Source organism: Ciconia boyciana, chromosome 6 (genome assembly GCF_034638445.1).
Source record: "Ciconia boyciana chromosome 6, ASM3463844v1, whole genome shotgun sequence".
Lineage (NCBI taxonomy): Eukaryota > Metazoa > Chordata > Aves > Ciconiiformes > Ciconiidae > Ciconia > Ciconia boyciana.
This window is the reverse complement of record NC_132939.1, coordinates 5,866,024-5,887,469: the sequence shown is the minus strand read 5'-3', so window position 1 is coordinate 5,887,469 and position 21,446 is coordinate 5,866,024. Positions and strand designations below refer to the sequence as shown.

The following is a 21,446-nucleotide window of genomic DNA, read 5'->3' as shown; positions in this document are numbered from 1 at the left end:
GCAGGAAAAGCAGCTCACTAGGGAAATGATCCACGAGCCAAGGGTGACCCAGCTGCTGGCTGTGCCCTTATTGACCAGGGTGCAGTCCCACAGGGTCTGAACAGCGTGGCCAGAGCAGGGTGCTAGCTCCACCGACAGTCCCAGAGACAGCAAGGAATGAATCAGGTCCAGGGTCCATCCAGGGAGCCCTCTCAGGAGCAACAGGAGGTGGGGCCAGAGGCAGTGCTGGAGTCAAGGACAAAATATAGATCCAACTTCTATTCAGGGGACAGACCAGAGACAGGGAAGCCCAGGCCTGAGCTGAAATGGGGCTCCTGGGTCATGGATGGGGGTGCAAGTGGGGATGCCAGGGCAGGATGCTCAGGGCAATTAAGGCCTATAAGTGCCCTCATGGTCCTGACAGAGAAATGTGTTAGAAACTATGTTAGGACAAGGTAGGGTGCACCCAGAACATGGTCATCAGCTTCTCAGCCAACTTTTGATCATACCTTAAACTCAGAATAGGGTGGGCCAGATATTTAGGACTTTGTATTCAGTTTTTTTCTTCTCACTATGGCCATGAGTAAAAGTGAGGAAATTTGGCAGCTCTTCTATAAGCTTTTCCTTAAATTTCCTACAACATTTTATTTCTTGTAATTTCTAACTTATCCTTACATTTTTGTTTTACATTACATTTGCCTTTCATACTTATTCTCTGCTTACTTTCTTATGAGCCTGACAGAGGTTGGACTGTTGCTCAAAATCTTATTTTGTATTGTTTTCTAATGCCTCACCCATGGCATTCGAGAGAATATGGCTTCGCCTAAAGCAAAGATTGCAAGGTTTATATGTTTCTAATGTTAAAAGCCTTGCCAAGAAGGCATTTGCCAACAATAATTCTGTAACATTAATTCTCAAACATGGAAGAAGGTGTCTAAGCACTTGACCTCAGTGTAACTAAGTACACAGGCTTCAGTAGTTGTACATATGTAAATATATGATACATTTCATTTTTTGCCATGCTTTGGATTACAACAGAGTGAAAAAGTGTTAGGCGAAGCTAGAATAGCAACGTCAGACACATTAGCCGGATCAGAGGGGATATACATAGATATCTAATTAAAATATCTGACTGTAATTCTAGGTCTTCTGATTATTTACTCTTAATTCTCTCAGTGCAAAGAAAATTATTCAAGGAAAAAACACAGACAAATTCAAAATAAGTACAAAAGCAGCTGCTGTTAAGTAGTTAATCTAGACTTAGACTAGCCTTCAAACTCCTTCACAGTTTATCCTGAAAGGAACAAAACATTTCATCTTTCAGAGGCAGCAACTAAGACTGTGATGTTATCTTTCTAACTACGGCTTTGAACTGTGACATTTATTCTGACTTCCACATTCATTCCTATTCCTAGCTTCATGCTGAAAGAGGACTTCATTCATATTTGCAGATATTCTTTTGTCACTGCTATTCAGCCTTTACCTTGAGGCTTTCTTTTCCCCCATAGAAAAGTGTTTTTATGAAATTCAGTCCATTGAATTTCATGATCACTTCTGAAAGCAAAGAGCATTTTATGATAGCTTTATCTCTGCAACAAAGAGTATGTGTTAACACAAGGGATCTGACCAATGCAGATCCAAATATTCAAAAAATTGTCACTGGTTGAGTGATACTATCTATATGAAATCATTTGAGGACATAAATGTGAACATTTGAGGTGATATTCTAGCCCATCTAAACTCAAAGCTTTTCTAACGATTTTAATGGAGCCTGGCTTCTGCCCCTTCCTTTTACTTATTGTTCTTCACCGAAAAGACCAAACTAACTGATAAATAAAAATGTGAGTAACAATTCCTTTCCTTTTTTTCAACATAGTAAGTGAGCAGAGAGTACCAGATAGGGGAACAGAACAGAAATAGGTGACAGGACAAAATGATCAAGTGACTGTGAACAGTCTGATTGATAAAGGGGATGATTTGAGCTGCTAAGAGTTCCGAAAGAGGAACACTGCGCCATACAAGTGCCATGTGTCTGCAGAGCTAGTCTTTGAATCTAAGTGCAGAAAAGAAATCCCTGGGCAGAAAGGGCACAGTTCAGAAGAGGCTTAAGAGGTATATTTCAGCAATACTGCTTTATAAAAATGAAGTATCAAGGGAGAAACATAAATGTATTTACTGAGAAGAAATATAGGGGTTTAGATGAAGGGTCAAGTCTCCTCGACTCTCCTTTTCCTTAAAACAGATCCAGCTCTTGCTGCTTGTCTTCACGTAATCGTCCTTTGCAAGAATCCTATTATTTTCTCCATTTCCACTTCTTTCTCAGCCATGTTCCCGATGATTGGTTCCTGTATTTTTCTGTGAATAGGAGTCTGTGAAGAAGTAAAAATCTTAAAACCTGTCATGCTCCTCTTCCTTCCCAGAAGAACGGATTCCTCTGCACTGCCATTTAAAGAGTAAGTAAAGGAGCCAAAGCAGAAGCAGAGAGCTAGAAAGAGAATGTGGAGCATCTTAGAGTGGCGTAGCATTTAAAGGCAATTGTTGAGTTCCCACTGAGCTGTGCATGACTGAACAGTGCAATGTCTAATGCCTGGATTAAAGTCTCTCCTTTGTTCTAAGTAATTAAAAGGTGTCAAGCTAATAAGAAAAAAAAAATTACCTACAGTTAATGAAAGTAAATTCTTGAAACAATTCCAAAAGATAGAGAACCTGTAGGATTAGACTGAAAACTAAGAAGAATTGATTTTAATTTTGTTAATTAGTTTTCATTTTCTGAGCTGTCCACTGACCACAATAAATACAGCAGTACTTTTACAGACCCTATTTATCCCACTTTTGAATCTTTCAGGATGTTTCCATCGCAACATCACACCAGTCCATCAGAACAATTAGCAGTAACTTTGTGTGCTACCTGACTCAGCATCTCATGACAACTAGCCTATTGCTGAGAAACGCTGGGCCTGTTACTGTTCTGTCTAGCGTTTTGCAGCCTTTTGTTCAGTTTGGTGTTTCCCCATTCTTCTACTTGGTGCAAGAAAATTATTGAAGAGTAAAAATTTTGTTAGAAAAAGACTTACTTTTAATATAGGATTTGTTGTCACCCCTGATTCCTGTAGGGTCTAGCCAAAGATGGACAGAAAGTAACATTATGTTTCAGTTACAGGAGTCTTGTTGCAGGAGCAAGAAAGAAAACAAATTCCAAGGACAGCAGTCTGTGATGCTTTTCATTTGCCTTAGAGAATGCTGATCCACACTAGCTTTTAAGCTAACACAGATCACTCTGTCTTTCCCAGTTTTGCTGCATTGGCTGGCACATTGATCCTCCTGCTCCTTTCTCTTTCACACCTACTCCGGCCATCCTTATGAGAGGAGGAACAGCAATCTAGAGTGAGGTGCCTCTCCCACACATCTGTGCATGGTCGGAGGAGAGAGTAGACAGTGCAGGACACTGGGTATTCAGCATACCTCCCAGCTGGGACATAATATATTATCTCCATGTCGACAGCAGAATTTGTTCTGCAGTGACTATAATTTTAGTCACCTATATTAAAGTGCATCTAAAAAAATGACAAGAAACTACAATGGTCCTTTTTTATATAAAAGGATAAATAGAGCATTTTATTAACGCTTTTTGCAGCAACAAAAGTGACACAGTCCACATCTTTTTCATTAAACACAGCAAAAGCTATGGTCACATTTTACATCACTTTGAGGCACAAAGCAAAATATTTTTTTCTTAAGGTCAAGGTATGATTTGCATTAAAAAAAAGGAGAAGAAACAATTCTCAAGTTGTATATTGCGGTAGCAGGGTTTCCAATCACTAGCACAATACAATGAACAGACCAAGAATCCAGAACGGATTATTACATACGATAATAATCATTTGATTGAATTAAGAAATGGATCATTGTTGTCATTTTAGAGTATTAAGAAGTGGTCTGGTGTTGCTAACTTCAGTTTGGTTCCGTTTGGTTTAATCCCAACAACCCCAAATATATACAACAAGCTAAATGAAGGTTAATATATAGTCTAGAAGATTATGCACTTCATAATGCATTGCACTTATTGCTTGGTACACTAATGTTGCAGTCACTGTTGAGTTATGCTAAAAAGACAAGCATGATGCTTGTTGGCTTCTTTCAACCCAACACTAGTTATTTGCCACTTTGGTTTCTTGTAAGTTTATATGTTACTCATATTCAGTGTCCATTATTATTAGGTTTAATCGAAAGACAAATACATTTTTTATTTCAGGGATTTCTAAAATAGCAACATTTTCTGTAATTACAGTATCTTCAATAAACTTATATCTATGTATACAACTGTGGCACGATGTGTAAAAATATGAAAGCTATTAAGGGAAGAATAAGGGTTAAATTATTCTCTGTTTCTTCTATTGGCTTCAAAATATTCTGCAAAACAAATACATCCTTTTTCACAGGGTTACTTGCTCATAGTAAATTTCTCTTTGGAATTTTGTAAAAGACTATATCTTTTTCTAGGTTATATTGTTTTTTTCTCTCTCTCTAAAGACACCAGTACAAAGTTGGAATATACTGCAAAGAAAAGAATAACAAAGCTCGTTTTTTGGTAAAGGGATTTGACAGTCTGCATGAAAAGTCAGACTTAACATTATATATTTTTTTTATATTAGTTGATAAATGCAGGGAAGAACATGACAATGCCTATAATTTCATAAGATTCTGTAAAGAATAGAAATAAGAATTTGTGCCCAAACATTCAGTATAAAACTCCTAAATAATTCTTTTATTCATCACAGAGTAGCCTGCAGCATGTAATCACGATAAACATACAATATGCCCTATTTGTTCTTTAGGCTTGATACAATTACCATTAAAGGAACTGGATCAATCCTCTGTAAATGCCTAGGACTCAACCTTTCTTCTTTAAGAAAGCTCTTGTCTTAGACTAAACACACAATTCCTACATTGCACTGAGTAAACGTGTGTATTTAACACAATCTCTTTCAATACAGTGTAACAAATATATAAGTGCATTTTTAATGATCAAGTAATTTTGGCTTTCTAAAAAGAGCATTAGATGTGCCAACTTGGTTGCTTAGTTGTGCTTTAATCCTTAGTTATGAGTTTTAGCTCTTGTATACTGTAAGTATCTAATTGCCTCTATAGTTTTGACCAGTAAACCCTTAAAACTCTAATGTTTATAGAACAAATATAACCTAATGAAAGTGATGACATGTCACAACTCATACAGATTGCACTTTAATGGATTTTTTTTACAGTAAGACCTTCCTGTTTGATATGTGTTTACATGTTTATACCACATTTTATTTCTGTGTGCAAACAATCACAATGAATTTAATCACAAACACTACAAAATATACCCAATATTTAGGTTTGTTATGAATAATCTCCTTCCTTGTAGTTGTATGAGTCTTGTACTTCCTCTTGTACAAATTCCTCTTTTTTCTCCCAACCATTAGGCCAGCCACCATTGACCTGGGTTGTAGCACCATAAGACTTGGTGGTACCATAATTTACATAATTCTGAGTAATGTCCCCTGTCTCTTCAGCAAGTTCATCTTCATGAATAAAGCCACATTTCTCTTCACTCGTCTGTTCAGGGTCTGCCCAGGGTTGTTTCTCTCCTGAAGCAAATATGCCATAGAATATAACACCTCCGTAATGAACTAAAGCAGCAATGAGGAAGACATACTGCCACTCTTCACGTGTCTGTAAAGAATAAATTTGCTAAATTAGACTAGTGCATAGACTTACCTAACTCTTCCGAGCGGAAAGATTTAAATTAGGGATTGAGGCAGTGACAGTCGGCACAACTAAAACATTTAAGTGTCCAGTTTCTAATTATTTCTTCCTTTCAAAAATCACTATTCATTAGCCTACAAAAGCATTGACCTTGTGAACGTATAGTGAAGCATGCTTCAAATTCACAAGTTCCCAGATGCTGTCCCCTAGAGGTCCCAGACTCTAATAGGGATATTCTGGCAACTTGTACTACGGAAAGGTCTTTTTTTTGAAACCAAGGGTATTAAACTGGAAGATTTGAAAACCATATTGCCATTTACCTTGTTCTTTGTCATTGCTCCGACAATTATAGGGCAAACCATTCCAGACAAGGTCCCGACTCCATTAGAAATCCCCATTAAGATGCTGGCATACCTCGGGGCAATGTCTAAATGGTTGACATTGAATCCTGCAATACAAAGGTCAACAAACATTCATACCAAAAGCAGAGCATTACTTCAGTTCTGAAAAGTAATGCTATCACTTGACAATTTTACTATGACATATCTGGGCTCTTTAATTGCATTTCTTTTTCTCTAGAAGGCTTATAACGGTTAAATATTCCTAGAGAGACTCTGGGTTTTCTTTTTCTTTTAAAATATATTATAAAAGGATACCAAATGTATTTTCTTCCCAAAATTGCAGTTTAAAAAAAAATCCCAGTAGTGACTGTGTGGAGTAGAGAACCCAGAAGATATTTAGGCAGGGAGAAAGTTCATATTTTCACAGTGTCATTTGTGAGTGTTTCGTGCTGTAAATAACATGCCATTTCTTCTCCTGGCTTGTACTGCTTTTCTATTGCCCGCATTTTTCTTTTTGTCACACAGACCAGCAGAAGGGAGTTCCCTTCTGTTCTTGAGTGGTAAAATGAAGGGAGTAAAAAGACAGTATGTATAAATGATTTCTTAGTTATTTCTATAAATATTTGTTTGTTCTCTTGCACTTCCAGCAGCTTAATCCTGTTCAGATTTATGCAGTAACTATTTAAATAATCGTAGAAAAAACACATGCTTCTCTGAAGTGACAGAACTCATTGTCCCCAAAATAAGCACTTAAGTAAGTGAAAACAGAAACCAAATCTTTGGATACAGAAAGATAATAGAAGGCAAAAGGCAGGCAGTATGATATAGATAACTGTTAGAGAAAGTGCAATACACTTTTCAAGTTGTACAAAACAGGCATGATACCTTGTAGAATATGTGAGATTAAGGACAGATTTGCTTAAGGAGAGTTTAGGTGTTTGGCACAAAAGAAAAGAGAGCCTGTTTTAGACATAAGGAACCAGCATGGGAGAGGATACGAAGATCACAGTGGGAAAACAGGGGAAGGCCAGGTGACTTGTGTTTGGGAAAGGCAAAGGCAAAGAGGTGATATATCAGCAGGAAAGGGGAAGAGCTGCATTTGAAATCAGAAAAAAATTACTAGTAATTAGGCCCCAAAGTAATTAAAAAATGCAACAGTAACAAAGCATTAACTAATATACAGTGGAAAAAATAGTAAAAGGCCTATACTTAAACAAAGACGTGTAAATTTAAGTATCATTGTATAATATCAGTCCATTTGTGTTATATGTTTGATTTCAGGAAAAACCTATGGTGTATATTAGCACCTTACTGAAAAGAAAGTCTAATTTGCTGCAATTAATATGGAAAAGATCGAAGTATTTCAACAAAAATAATCTAATATAGAAGTTGTGGTACTGATTGTACTTTCCTTTGTAACTATCATAAATAACGTCATTTGGAATTCCGAGGTTTGTTTAAATTACTGTCAATGAATAAAAACCAAATGAGATATTCTATCTCTTAAGATAAAATAATTTACTAATAACAGTAATATAATCTTACCAGATATGGCAAATCCACTAAAGCCTACAGCAAGCACTAAGAATGAAATAGCCACTCCTTTACTGTGAGAATATCCCACCACAAGAAGAAGAGTTGCTTCCATACCAAAACCTGGGGAAATCATAAAGAAAACCAGGCATCAGATTGAATTCCCTCTCAAATATTGCAGGCCTTAGGATATGGTAATATTTCATAGGAAGACAGAGGCATAACATTACCTCAGAGTGGAATATAATCAGGTATTTCTTTCATCCCTAAAAAACACATGTTCTTGCTATCTCAAATAATCCTCATTTTATTCTTTGTATGCTAATTTATTGTTACTTCCTGACAATTTTAAGATGAAAATAAATACTTGTGATTTGATTAGGTCATTCCAGCCAGCCCTAATGGGAATATACACTTAACCTGCTTATGCATTTTGCAACCCTTATCACAGCCAGGATTCAGCTCATGTTGACTTTAACCTCTCAGAAGTCAGATATGTAATCTCAGGTAGTTGTCTGGGCTCTCTTGGTGCACAGGGTGTTTAGATGAGGAGCTTAGATTCAGTAAGTAGCTAAGGGTAGGCAAATTACCCCCCAAAAGCTCATCTGTTTCTTTAACACCTTAAATGCTTTTTCAAATACCAAGCATGTATACAGAAACTGGGAATAGGAAAAACTGTATTTACTTTTGTTTAGTAACCACATCTGTAATACACAAAAAATGCACAAAGTATTGATTCATAAGTGCATAAAACCATGGTTTGTTTGTTTACTGTATACAGCATACTATATGGACATTGAATCTGTACAAGAAGCTTTTTAATAAAATAGGAAGACTTACCTCCACAGTTCATTATCTTTCTCACAGTAGTGGTTGAAAGAATCTGCCTGCTTCTTAAAAAGTCTGCAATTTGTCCCCCAATAGGAACAATAATTGTCATCACTAAATGCGGCACAGCAGATAAGATACCCACCTAAAATAATCATTAGAAGCAGCAGAGTATAAACCATAAGAAAATATTGTTTCTTCATTTTCTGAAGCATTCAGCAACTCATTAATTGTTTCTCTTCAATTTCAGACTATGTGCTAAAACTAAAAATCTTAACTTGGTTTATTAAATGAACAAAACTGGTGATCTTAAGTTGTCTTCATATTTTATGAAGGACAGCCAGAGTTTTTAAGAATCTCTGATGCCGTGACACTTTTTGTTTACAGATTGTTTTCACAGTTTATATTTAAGCCAATGGCTTTTTTTCCCCTGACATAGTCCCTCTGCCTTTTCTTTTCAGAAAATTTATAATCAAATGTGTCAAACTGAATTGCTACATTTCTGTGGGTGATACATTTGGCGTAGCATTGCCCAGCAAACCTAATGTGTTTAGGCATATTCTCTGTGGATCATCCTCCCGTGCACAATGGCCATTTGCCTTTGATTTCTGGCCATCCCTCAAGCTTCAAATTTCATGCAGGCAAAGGGTATGTCTGGGAAACTCTGTACACAGTGAAAGATAACATACTAAACATCCATTGACAATATTCCAAATCCTGTACATACTAGCAAAGTAAGACATAGTAATTTTGTGATGACTGTCCCAAAAGATAATAATAATATATTAGAAGACCATTGCTTCGAAGTGAGTGTGGCACGAACTGCCACCTGCTATCTCCTGTTAACATAACTGCCTTGCAGGTACTTTGTTTTTGTATGCATGGGATTTTGTTCTAATGGGGAATTCTGATTATTGTGTATATCTGAACATATGTTTATGCCCAGGGTCTTTTGCGTAATTCCTATCTGAACAGTGTATCAGTCTGGCCTGATGTCTGACGAGTTACATCACTGTGCACAGCAGACAGACTCCGTGAGAACAAAAAGAAAACAAGTTTTCTCTATTCTTCAATTAAAGTTGGGAAATTGTGTATTTCACTGCAGCTTATATATGTGGCAACTATGTTGTGACAGCTACCTTCGTGTTAATAGATGTTTCTCCCAATAAGCCACATATTAACTATGGTATTGCAGTTACTGCTTTGAGGTGTTCCTGACTAAATGATAACCATTTATGAGCATCCATAGCCACAGCAGGTGTAAACTGACTTTCCTGTCATTGTTTACAAGCTCCGCATTTCTTTGAATGCACTCTAAGAAAAATCTTCTAGAATGAAATTATCCCATTAGTTCTATAAGATGTGACCATTCTTATTGCACGCATAACAAATGATGTTTCAAGCATAGCAAAGCTTCTTAAAATAACTCCAGCTAAAGATGGAAGCCCATCTTCAAATGCAGGGTGGCATTACATAATTTTGACAATACTCCATAATACGGCAACACTCTGGAAGCTACTCATCTAATTGTCACTTACACCACAATTTAGGGTGGCAATACCTCATGGAACAATATCAACAGAATACAGGTCTCTCAAAAGCACAAGCCCCCGTCACTTTCACAAGAAGGAAATCTGTATTAGTAGAAAGCTTACTATACACTCTGAAGGCTTGTTTGCATGTCTCCATATTTACATTACAAGTCTGATCCAAAATTCATATGAACTATGTGGAACTTTAGATCATCCCTATGTCTCGTATTTTGCAACCATCTCTTTTACTTCCTAAGTGAAAAAGGGGGAGCAGTTCTCACCACATTAAAGGGGGATGTAGAAAGGTGATAAATTGTACTATCCTTCCTAAAACTGCTTTGTAAAATGCACCTGGAAAAATGGAACCACTTATCAATGCTTTCTTTACAGCTTTGGTGGGATCCTGCATCCCCTGGGGTGTCAGGGACAGAAGTGTAATGGGTTTCCCAATACCTTTCTAATACCACGCATGATCTGGTTTCAAGCACTTAACTGAAGGTCTCTTTGCAATACAGCCCCAAGTAGATCATCACTAAATCTCATCCTGCCTCCACCTTCCCCTATCCAATCCTTTGTCATTGCTGTTACTTTACTTACACGTGCCGGTCAAGGGACCAATAACTGGGAGGGATAACATTTAAGACTTGCAAACCCATGATAAAGATACAGAACACTTTTCTTTCTTTCTCCTAATAAATATCACAAACGTAGCTCTGATATTTACTTAGCTAAGATAAAAGATTTACATTCTTTTTACATACCTTGCTTATTTCAAATCCAAACACTTCCTCAAAGTAAGCAGGCTGACTAATAAGCAGCAAGTAAAAAGTCCAGCTTCTACAGAAGTTTGCAACAATTATTGCATAGACTGGCATAGATGTAAAAAATTTTCTCCATGGAGTTTTGTATTTCTGAAACATAGAAAGGGGGATCCAGTCACCATTTTGATCATTATCAACTATCTTCCCTTTTTCTGTCTGTCATTTTTACCTATACTCCAACAAGCTCATATATGCAGAGCTTTATGTTATCTGAATTCCAATTACTTCAATTATCATAAAGTACATGCATCTATGTCTGGATGATCAAGATTTAGTTTAAAAACATAAGGAAGTAAAAATTACTACAAAATGCGTAAGTGGAGAAACTCAGTGATACCTAGCTGTATCACAACACTCATGTACAAGTCCATTATCTCAGTCATGTAAACATGGACATACTAAGTCCAAAATAATATGTCTTTAAAAGACAATGTTGCTGTTTCTAAGGCAACAGTCAGATTTTACACTGTAAATACACAATTTCATCCAGATTTATTTTAAGCATGTATTTTAGCATTTAAATCTTAACCCCAGCATTCTGAATAATTTTTTTATCAAGCCTCATCTGAAACTGCTTGGTCAATATATTTTTTGTGTGTTTTACTGTATTTTTAAAATGAATTGCATGATGAAAAAAAAATGACAGATGGACAGAGCTACAATCCTGCTGAGTCCCAGCACCTCTCCATGAGCCCAGGGTTCTGCCCATCTGTGTTGATCCAAATACAGGATCCAGACCCAGATGAGTGTTTGAAAATTGCTTCAGCAAGGTTTCAGGCTGAATTCAGTCTACTGTTGATTTGAATACTGGCTTTTTTTCAAAGAAAAACAGCCATAGATGGATATATGCAATACCTTGTATACCTATGAAATTACAGGTAAGAGCTAAGGATTCAGTGTGACTTAATTAACAAAAAGCCAGCCAGAAAAACTAACTTGATACTATGGGAAGAATATCAGCCAAAATATTTTAGAAGCAATGGAACTATTGATACAAACTAATCACTTTCAAAAAATGCTTAATTAAAAAGCAACAATAAAAACCAGACAGAAATTATCCAGCCCAAATTAGAATTATATGGACATCCTTTGAAGTATCTCATTTCACATCAGATTTTCAAAAGAACTCATAGGTATAAGAAACCATGAACATTGCTGAATGTTGTTGAATATCAACCCAGACACTCTCTCAAGAACACCTAAACATGTCAGCTATCAAAGAAATTACTCTGTAATATTTCCAGTTCCCTATTTAATCTGGATCAAAGGGTTTTTTACTAAGAGAAAAACGGTTTATTCCTGAGTTCAATCCAGAACCAATGTTCTGACCAATTAGAAAACATAATGAAGAGTGGTTGTGAGGGTCTACTGGGAATGGATGGTGTAAAAATTTTGTGCAGATGAAGTGAGGCTTAAGAACCAAAATTATTTTACTTTCTTGAGTTAGTAAGCATGGTGATAGTTTCTTTAAAGCTTTTCAATAGTTAGAGAAATAAAAGAACTATTATTTAGCATGATAGGATTATTAAGTGGCTAGAAAATTCTCTGAGTTCATAGCTGGTTTTTTAGCAATTTGTGAGAACTAATCCAGTACAGAACTAAGTCAGATTATGAGAGGCTTAATAGCACGTTTCCAGCAAAGTTACCCTGAGAATGGGGAACGTTCCTATGGCTCTCCTAACATCCTCTGTTGCAACTTACAGTCTTTCTTGCAAATGAAACATAGAATAGTCAGGATTTGCTTTTCTTCTGATATTCGGAGGACCTCAAGAGACACTGAGTAGTGCTTTTCCTCCAGTTTACTTTTAGGAGGAGGAAAACCTTCCAGAACGGATTATATAAGAAGGAAATTAACCACTTGAACTCAAGGTACTATGAGGTACTATGCAATTTCAAATGTAGTTGTAGGGCTTTTTTTATACTTTGGAGTAGAAAAAGAGGCATAAATTCCATGAGTGATCTTCTAGAAGAACTGGAGACCTTATTGTAGCCTTTCAGTACTTAAAGGGGGCTGATAAGAAAGATGGGGATAAACTTTTTATCAGGGCCTGTTGCGATAGGAAAAGGGTAATGGTTTTAAACTAAAAGAGGGGAGATTTACACTAGATATAAGGAAGACATTTTGTACAATGAGGGTGGTGAAACACTGGCACAGGTTGCCCAGAGAGGTGGTAGATGCCCCATCCTGGAAACATTCAAGGTCAGTTTGGACAGGGCTCTGAGCAACCTGATTGAGTTGAAGATGTCCCTGCTCATTGCAGGGGAGTTGGCCTAGATGATCTTTGGAGGTCCCTCCCAACCCAAACTATTCTATGATTCTATGATTCTCTTTGTGCAGAAACAATATCCACTCAGAAATCCATCAGCAGATTTCAGATCTCCCCATCCCCAAAAAAATTCAATTGTTTGAAACATGCTTTTCTGTCTTAAAGAAGAAAGATGTTTGATTTTTTTTGTTATTTCTGTCTGGGTTGTTTTGGATTTTAGTACTATGTCATAGGAAGCAAGTGTATGAGTAATATTCTTACTTCCATTGCACCTAGGAGGTTGGCACTCTCTCCAATGCTTTCTTCTATGTATCTCCTTTCTTCATCTGTGATCGTAGGATGCTTTGCAGGACTCTCATATGAAACCAAAAGCCAAAACATGTACCAGACTATACCAAAGCTCCCTTTGGAATGGAAAGAAAGACTTTAAAAAGATGCACAGTAAAGCAGCAATCAAGGAAAAAATCTGTGAATAGTTATAACAAATTTAAATGGCAATTGTTGTTACTGCTCTTCTACTGAGTCATTCTAATAGACAGTCAGATCCTGCAAACAATATTTGTGCAAAATACATGCAGAGCTGGACCACAGTGAAGTCTTCTTTTTTGCATTTACAGAATGATTTCACTGTGAATATTCACTGATATTTTAACATCAATTTGTACAATGTAATGCAATGAAGCAGCTTCCATTTCATTTCACCAGACTGTAAATGAAGTCCCATTCTGCTCTAAGCCACTGTTGTTTGATTACTGCACTAAATTTTTTACCTGCAAAATACAAGACTGTGGCATTGTTTTCAACATAGCAATGCACTTCCTGAGTAGTTTATTAAATTTCTATAAGGTTTCCCCGTAATTCACATCAATTTTACACTGCATAATTAACTCCTTTGGGACATTTTTTTCCATCAGTGTAAGTTAAGGTGGCACAACTAGTGTGAATGAAGTTATGTAGGTCTTCAGATAAAAATCAGGACATCTTATTCAGGGCAGGTACTCTAAACTTACAGTTGTATAAATGAAAGAGTGACGTTACATGATCTGAGATTCTATAGATCTGCATAGCAGTTTGCACTGCTTGTGGTAGAAGTGATGAAGGTTTCACCATGAACTAGCTTCTTTTCTTATTTAATAATGTTGCTTTCTTACTCTTTCCTTTAAATTCTGTTCTTTCATTGTCCTTTTCTCTAGACAGTATTTTTAGCTTTACAGAGCCACTTCTCTTTTTTTTTGGCCTCTTAACAGTACCTTTTACATTTTTAGAAAGGGTAGAGTAAGGGTCATACAATATTGGAGTGAGATGGGCAAAAATGCATACCATACACATAGAACACAGAAGACCACCCAGTATATTGCACTAGAATTCCAGCTAAAGGCATTGCAATAACAGCTCCTGCATAGGAACCTACAAAACAAGACAAGTGTGGATGAAAAGGGAGAAAAATTCAGTCTCAAAATACTTTTATGTTACAAATGAAAGACAGACAAATCCAGAAAGATACTTACCACAAAAGGAAGTGGTCGCTAACCTACTTCTTTCTAATGGGGGGGCCCACTTGCTCCAAATACCGTGGCAGGCAGGATAGGTGACCCCCTGGGGAATGAGTGTGTCACAAGTTAGCTAATGCTGATCAGTCACTCAGTTCATTGTCTTTGCATGATTTATTTGTTTTTAATTGCTACAAACAAGAAGTTGAGAATGCTTTGCATTTCTGTAGTCAAGTCTGAGCACAGCCATAGAAAAACGTCGATTTCTATTAAAGTTGAAATGGGTTTTGTATATCGCTCCAAATCATTAAAGAGGCCTTATGAAACAGATATAAAATATAATTATTTCCTCTTGATCCCCCTTCCCCTTCCAGGAAAGAACTGCAAAGAATTAAAAAGAAAGAATCTTAATGCACAAGTACCAGAGCCAAAGGAAGGATGAAAACACAGACCCTCTGGAGTCTTTCTAATGCTGGGCTCATTTCTCCAACCCTCAGCTTTGGTGGCCTTCTAACATTTTTTGATCTAACATGTAAAGTATAGTTCAGGAGATACAGATTACTGTTCCACTGCTCTAAAACTAGAAAATAAGATCAATAAGAGCTTAAAAATATAATGTTAAGAGAGAAGTTTTTCACCACCTTTGTCTTTAATGAACCTTCTTGAGCACTTAAAGCAAATAATTGGCTGATATTAGTTGGTTTGATTTTAAACGAGTTATTTTTAGGTCTCTCTTCAAAACCAGCCTTTAACTTAATGATAGCAAAATTACACAGAAATCATGGCATCTTGCAGTGTTGAAATTTTAGAAAATTTAATATGAAATATACAAGAAAAGTTGTAAAATACATTCTTCTGTTTTGAAAGAAGATCCTATAACCAATTGCATGTTAATTTCAGTCTTTTGTTAATTTTTCAAAAGAATATAAAGACATAGTCTTAAAATTGTCATGATTTATTGTAAACCTTCTTCAAACAGTCCTGTTTGAGATGTTTTTCATTCACAGTTCCTTTGAACAGTATCACAGAAATGAGTGGGTCTAAAATAGCTCTTTTATTTTGTAACTACCCACTTGCTTCTGTTCCTCTCCTCTTTGCAGTCAAGCACACCTCTGTACCTGCAGATCACTTTTCAGGAATGGATCCATATTTATACATGTATATGTTAAGAACTTGATTGATGGTTACCTAACTTTCAGGCACACTCTGCACCCTCTTTTGGAGTCTTTATATACAATAAAGTGCATGAGTTAAAATCAGCTCCCGCAACAGAAGTGTGTGGCCCTGAGGAGCAAAGAACTAGCTATCACAGGCTTAAAAATCTGCCTTTCAGTAAAGAAACAAAAAAACCCAAATAAATTTAGAAGGCAGGCTCAATTTTTTTCTCTCTTAAATCATGGTAAATCTCTCCTTCATACCAACAAGAGCATGGTCAGGGCCTGTGATAGAAGCTTAATTCTTAGATTTAATCTGTGAGGCTGGACAGCAAATAACTCTCGAGAATAGCACCAGTATAAGCCCTGTGCAGTACAGGATTTCAGTGGAACTGCAGTGTTAAATACATATCTCACTGGCTTCTCAGCAAGGGAAAACTTTGCTATGTAATTTTATAGATGAAGGAAAATCAAATAGCTGTAATTCATACATTGAAATCCATTATACCAAAAATCAGTAATAAACTGAAAGCAATTTTTATTTTCCCCTGAAAAGTTACAATTGCTAATTAAAAGCTAACAAGCATCTATCACATTTACTGGTTATTTTATAATTTTTCCATACCTCTACAAGGCCCTGCAAGATCCTAACAAAGATGACACACCCGTAGTGCACCCTGGCTGCAGACGGTATTAGCATGTTGAGGGAGGATGTCAGCAGTATAGCAGCACCAAATACTCTGCAAAGGTGCAAAAAAAAAAGGAAAGGAAGTAACTCTGGTGTTGTTCCAATTGACTTATTCCACATATGGTCACATATCAATATAGATGCATTTAAACATATGTTCTTTATGTAGGGAATATACTAACTGCTGGACTGGATTAGTGTCTACTTCCATCTAGTGCAATAACCTGTCTGATAAGACCCAGACCAAACATGCACACATATATCTATTTAGCATAATTTCCTAAGGAAATACATCTTATGCAATCACAGGTATAGGTCTTACTCTGCCTATAAATCCCCACTCTATCCTTTAAGTTTCACACCTATTTCAACCAAGTCTGATTAAATTCACCAGCCTCTAGAGAAATTAGAAATTAGGTATCCAAATGGTTTGCTAAAACAGGTGGCCAAGTAAAAGAGAGATTCTCGTTACTGCTTTAATTGTAAGAAAGTGGCACCATGCATTCACTACTTATGAAGCAGAAGAGAATCCACCTTTATAAATGCCAAAGCAGCAGGAAGAATTTCAAACAGAGCTGGGATTTTCTTAGGCACAAGAGTTAATCAATCTGGAAACACATATCCATAGAAAACAGATCATTCTTTCTGCTGGTTTTTCAGAGGCTACTCATTGAATATTGCTGATTTTTACTCCAACAACATCCTAGGAATTGCTGCAAATAAGGCACATTACAAGGTCTAGATAAATGTGTGAAGTGATGATTCATTTTCAAAATTCCACTGCTTTGACTGAATTTTAATTTAATTCAATTAATATCTGCCCCTCGTAGGAGGAAGCCTTTTCTCCAGCATTACTACATATTTTTTTCATGTTCATTCATTCCTTTATTGTGGAAATAATCCTTTTTTTCCCCCATTTTCCTTTCAGTGGAACTATGCAAAGGGATGAAGCCAGTAGCAATGACTGGCCGCTTTCTTTATACAAAACTATGTAATGCTAAGATAAATCCTGGAGATGTCTTAACATATGACATCACGGTATCTGATGTGGAACTGATTTGACAGAAACCTTTAACCTTAGCATGTGTTCTTCAAAAATTGGTACAGTGCCATAAGTTAGCGAAAAACAGACCTTGGGCTAAAGAAGCAGGAAGCAGCGATAAATTTCAAGTGAAAATTCTTCCCAAAGACATCTATGTTTCACATTCTCTATTTAGAATTACAGTCTGATACGAATCTTTAAATAGCAAACTGAGTATACTCCACTTCTATTTGACAAATATTAAAGGGCAGCAGAAAAAAAGTTTCTTGGCATGGTAAGGAAGCTTTGTTAAATAGCTCTAAATCTGGTCTCCTCATTGTGTTCCCTGTGATCCCCATCTCGTGTTAAACAATATCTAGCTAGCTGTGCAGCACATTTCTGGCTTTGTTTGGCAGAATGTTCAATACATTTACTGCGACTGGCTGGTGCATGTGTTTGTGTCGCACTGTGTGAACTATTTTGGCCTGAATTCTGTCTTTACTCTTAAAGTGTAAGTTCCTACTCCAAAAGTACGTGCAGTTCATTTCCTTACATTTTAATACCCCCCATATGTTCACATAAACCACAATGGTGTCTTGGTTTTAATTTGCTTTTTTATTTTATTTATTAATGAGAATCATTTGGGACTCATAGGAGCTTTGCTTGTGATTTTTACAAATTCTTTTAGAAAGTTAGATGTTCCTGTTAGCAATTTTTGAAGAGCAGTAAACTGTAACTGTTCTAAAGGTTCGTCAAGAAAATCCTTATTTGCTTGTAAGCAGGAAGAAAGGACTGTTTGGTTTGTAGCCTTTCCTGTTTCTTTTCTGAATAGATATTTAGCTAAATGTCCAATGCAGCAATACAGTTTTAAATTTGTGATTGTGCATAGACTTGATGGAGCAGATTCTTAGCTAGTGTGAATCAGTGCAAGTCTTTCTAAATCACTATTCCTGTTAAAATCGTGCTAAGATAGAATATTTTAAAAATGCCATCCCTTTCTAAGGATGAGATTTGCAAAATTGTTCTGGTATGTAACTGTTTCTTTGAGGAAATTTACTCCAGTTTTTCAGTTCTGTAACTGAAATCAGCTTCTCTTTGCCACAACTGAAAGCTGTTTCCCAGAATTGCCTTTGTTCTCATGTTCACTAAAGAGAAGCTGTTTCCTTGAGTCTGTTCCTTCTAGAAGAGAAAGGAAAATGTAATTTAAGGAATGATCAGAGACATGCATCTTCCAAATGAAAATCTTGCCTGTATTTAGACACACAAGTACCAGTGAATATTTAGTTACATTGAGGAGCAGATAATGAAATAATTCCACAATGTCACTTGTAAGTCAATTCTCTCTCAGAACTATGCTTTATCGGAACAGCCTTCTCAAAAACAGATCAATTGTTCCCCCCAAAATCCATGGATTTAAGGGTAGAATAAATTTGAGTTAAATTATGATTCTTGTCAGACATGGCTTTTTTTATCCTTTTTCTTGAATGCATATTAAAAACGGTACCATGAATTTAGTGCATGCCTATTTTAGTGAGTCGGTTTCGTCTATAACTCTTAGTCAAGAGCAAATACATCTTCCTACATTTGCTTTGCATCTGTCAATGCACATCCATAAATATAATCAGTATTTCTCCTTTGTGCGCTTTTGTCTTGTTACATTTATTTCACCTCCATAAATACTAAATTCTTCTTCCTAACAGAGTATTGTGATATAGTTCTGGTTTTTGTACAAACTTATTGTTTTATTGTTTTAAATATCTCAGCTAACTACATTTGTTATGATTTAGATCAAATACGAGTGATTTTCAGCTGCAATAAATCTAAATATATTTGAATGCTGCTCACATTCTAATATATTTAATTGGGAAATGGAACATTCTGATTGTTCTAAGGCATTTCTAAGGCATTTTACTGACCCACACATCAAACCTCAAAATTGTGGTGTTCTTTTTTTGTGCTTACCTTTTTGTTATGTTTATTAAGCGAAGTGATTTTATGATCTGTTATGCTCTTTAGTTTCATTTCTGCTTCTCAAAGAACTCTCATTTGCTTAATTTTGCTGCAATATCAACTCCAAACATGGGTTAGAAACCATGTTTTTCTTTAAGATCCTTATGTTTCCATGGCAAATCGACAGTATGTGGGGTTTCATAGTTGTATTTATTGCAACTGAAGATGGATTATGTTCGTTCTCAGACAGACATGGTTCTCTGTTTAAAATAAGATTTTCAGCCTGTTTAGGAGCGGTCATTCCTATCCCACACCCCACTGCATTTTTTATACATGTATCTGTTTGTCCTCTTGATATGCTGATATCATCTTGAATGGATAGGTGTGGCCCTTATGGGATTCACAGTCTTAAAGCTGCCATGCCCTGTTGTGCATTTCTTTGGCCATGCCTTCTATAGCGGCATGGGCTTGTGGAGAAAGCTTTATGCCTCATGCACAAACACCACTAGAGTTCACGTCTCTTACAGTCAGCCAAGTCTTGCTGCATGGTGCCCCTTGGGTTGAGCTCAGCCTAGGAATTCCATGTAGCTGTGCTCTTGAATTTTCATTCAGAGGTATCCCTGAACATCTATTTCATGCTGGGCACACTCCAAACCCCACAAAACATCTTTCAATGCCATGGCACAAATGAAGAGCTTTAGCAGATTGAAGGTAAACTCTGGGAAAACTACAGTATGCCTCAGAGACAGAGCAGGAGAGGACAATGACATTGCCATCATTCTCGGCCCCGGCATTAGGAGGGAATTAAAATGCCCTGACATGCCTTCAGCAGTCCCTAAGGCTTAGGGGAAAATTCCTTTCTGACCCCAAATCAGCAACTGTCTAACTATATATAGAAGAAAATAACCATATACAGAAGAAGACAAAAGAATAAATACAGTAGTAGTATGTCAAGGAGAGGAAAAAAAGGTAAATCCTGGTCCTCATAAGTGACCAGAATAAGCTCTGAAACAAAGAATTATGCTTTGCTTATCTATTTCTATTTCTAGACTCGGTAGACTCAGTCCCAAAAGACAGAATCTAACACTGATCCTCAGTGTTTTACTGACATTGACATTATATGAAGGTCATGAGCTGTGACTTAGTCCTCCTGTAATACAAGTAGTAATAATAGCAAAATCATATTTGACTAAGAGACATTTGGGATGGGAGCAGAGGAAGGAAATGACTCTGACAATTCAGGAAAAATGCTTAGAATGGAATGAGGTTGCAGGGGGAATTAATCTTTTTGGGTTTCAAGCCAATTGGCTCATTTTTCTCTTTGGGGACAAACTAAAGAGAAAGAAATGTATTTATTTTCATCTCTGGATTTACAATCTCTGCATCTGTGCAGCCCCACTACTCTCATCTACCTTTTCCAGGCAATTCGTATTATGTGAGCATTCTGCATGGAAGTGCGTTATAGATACTGTTACTCAGCTGGAAGAAGTGCCAACTCAGAAAGTGAGCTGAGAACACTGGGAGCACAGATGCATGCCAAATGCTGAATGCCAGATGGGTGACGGATTGGGTTACACGTATGATATCTGAAAGTAAGGGGTCCTGGTTGGAAGCATCCTTTGACCCCAATGACTGGGAATGAAAATTGCTACAATGACTCCATAAAGCTAAAACCCCTTTCATATGTGTGTGGGGAGGAGCCAATTCCTCAGCTGTCTGAATCCCGTATATTTCTATTTATGTCATTTTTTAATATAATTGATCAAGTGCACAATTATCTATGTCTCCATTCTCTGAATAAGTGGTCCAACTTTATGAAAACCAAACTGTTATGGAAACCAAATAATACGTCTGTTCTAAAGCATATGAAGTACCTTCACTAAAGTTTATCCTTTAAAAAAAATAAAAATCAAAGAGTAACTCTGTATGTTCTAAACAACATTTTTTTTATTTATTTAAAAGAGAAAATTCCGTAGGTTTAAGATGCTTAAATATATGCTGTATCAATGAATTATGAATGCCATTGCATTAAAATCCAAAATAATTAAAGAATAGTAAGTGTTGGTCACTGACAACTACAAAACAAGATTGCAGATA

The 21,446-nt window shown here is 36.5% G+C and overlaps 1 protein-coding gene across 2 annotated transcripts in view; it reads right to left on the bottom strand.

The window, feature by feature from the left end:
- Positions 1–5,358: 5,358 nt before the first annotated feature.
- SLC17A6 (solute carrier family 17 member 6) overlaps positions 5,359–21,446 on the bottom strand; it is a 32,298-nt gene continuing 16,210 nt past the window's right edge. For both annotated transcript variants that reach the window (XM_072864818.1, XM_072864820.1), the window contains 9 exons: positions 16,316–16,430; positions 14,555–14,642; positions 14,367–14,453; positions 13,308–13,450; positions 10,720–10,869; positions 8,439–8,571; positions 7,611–7,721; positions 6,045–6,172; positions 5,359–5,691 (listed from right to left, as the gene is read on the bottom strand). In XM_072864818.1, the coding sequence (XP_072720919.1) occupies positions 5,359–5,691; positions 6,045–6,172; positions 7,611–7,721; positions 8,439–8,571; positions 10,720–10,869; positions 13,308–13,450; positions 14,367–14,453; positions 14,555–14,642; positions 16,316–16,430 (1,288 nt within the window). The remainder of the gene's footprint in view (positions 5,692–6,044; positions 6,173–7,610; positions 7,722–8,438; positions 8,572–10,719; positions 10,870–13,307; positions 13,451–14,366; positions 14,454–14,554; positions 14,643–16,315; positions 16,431–21,446) is intronic.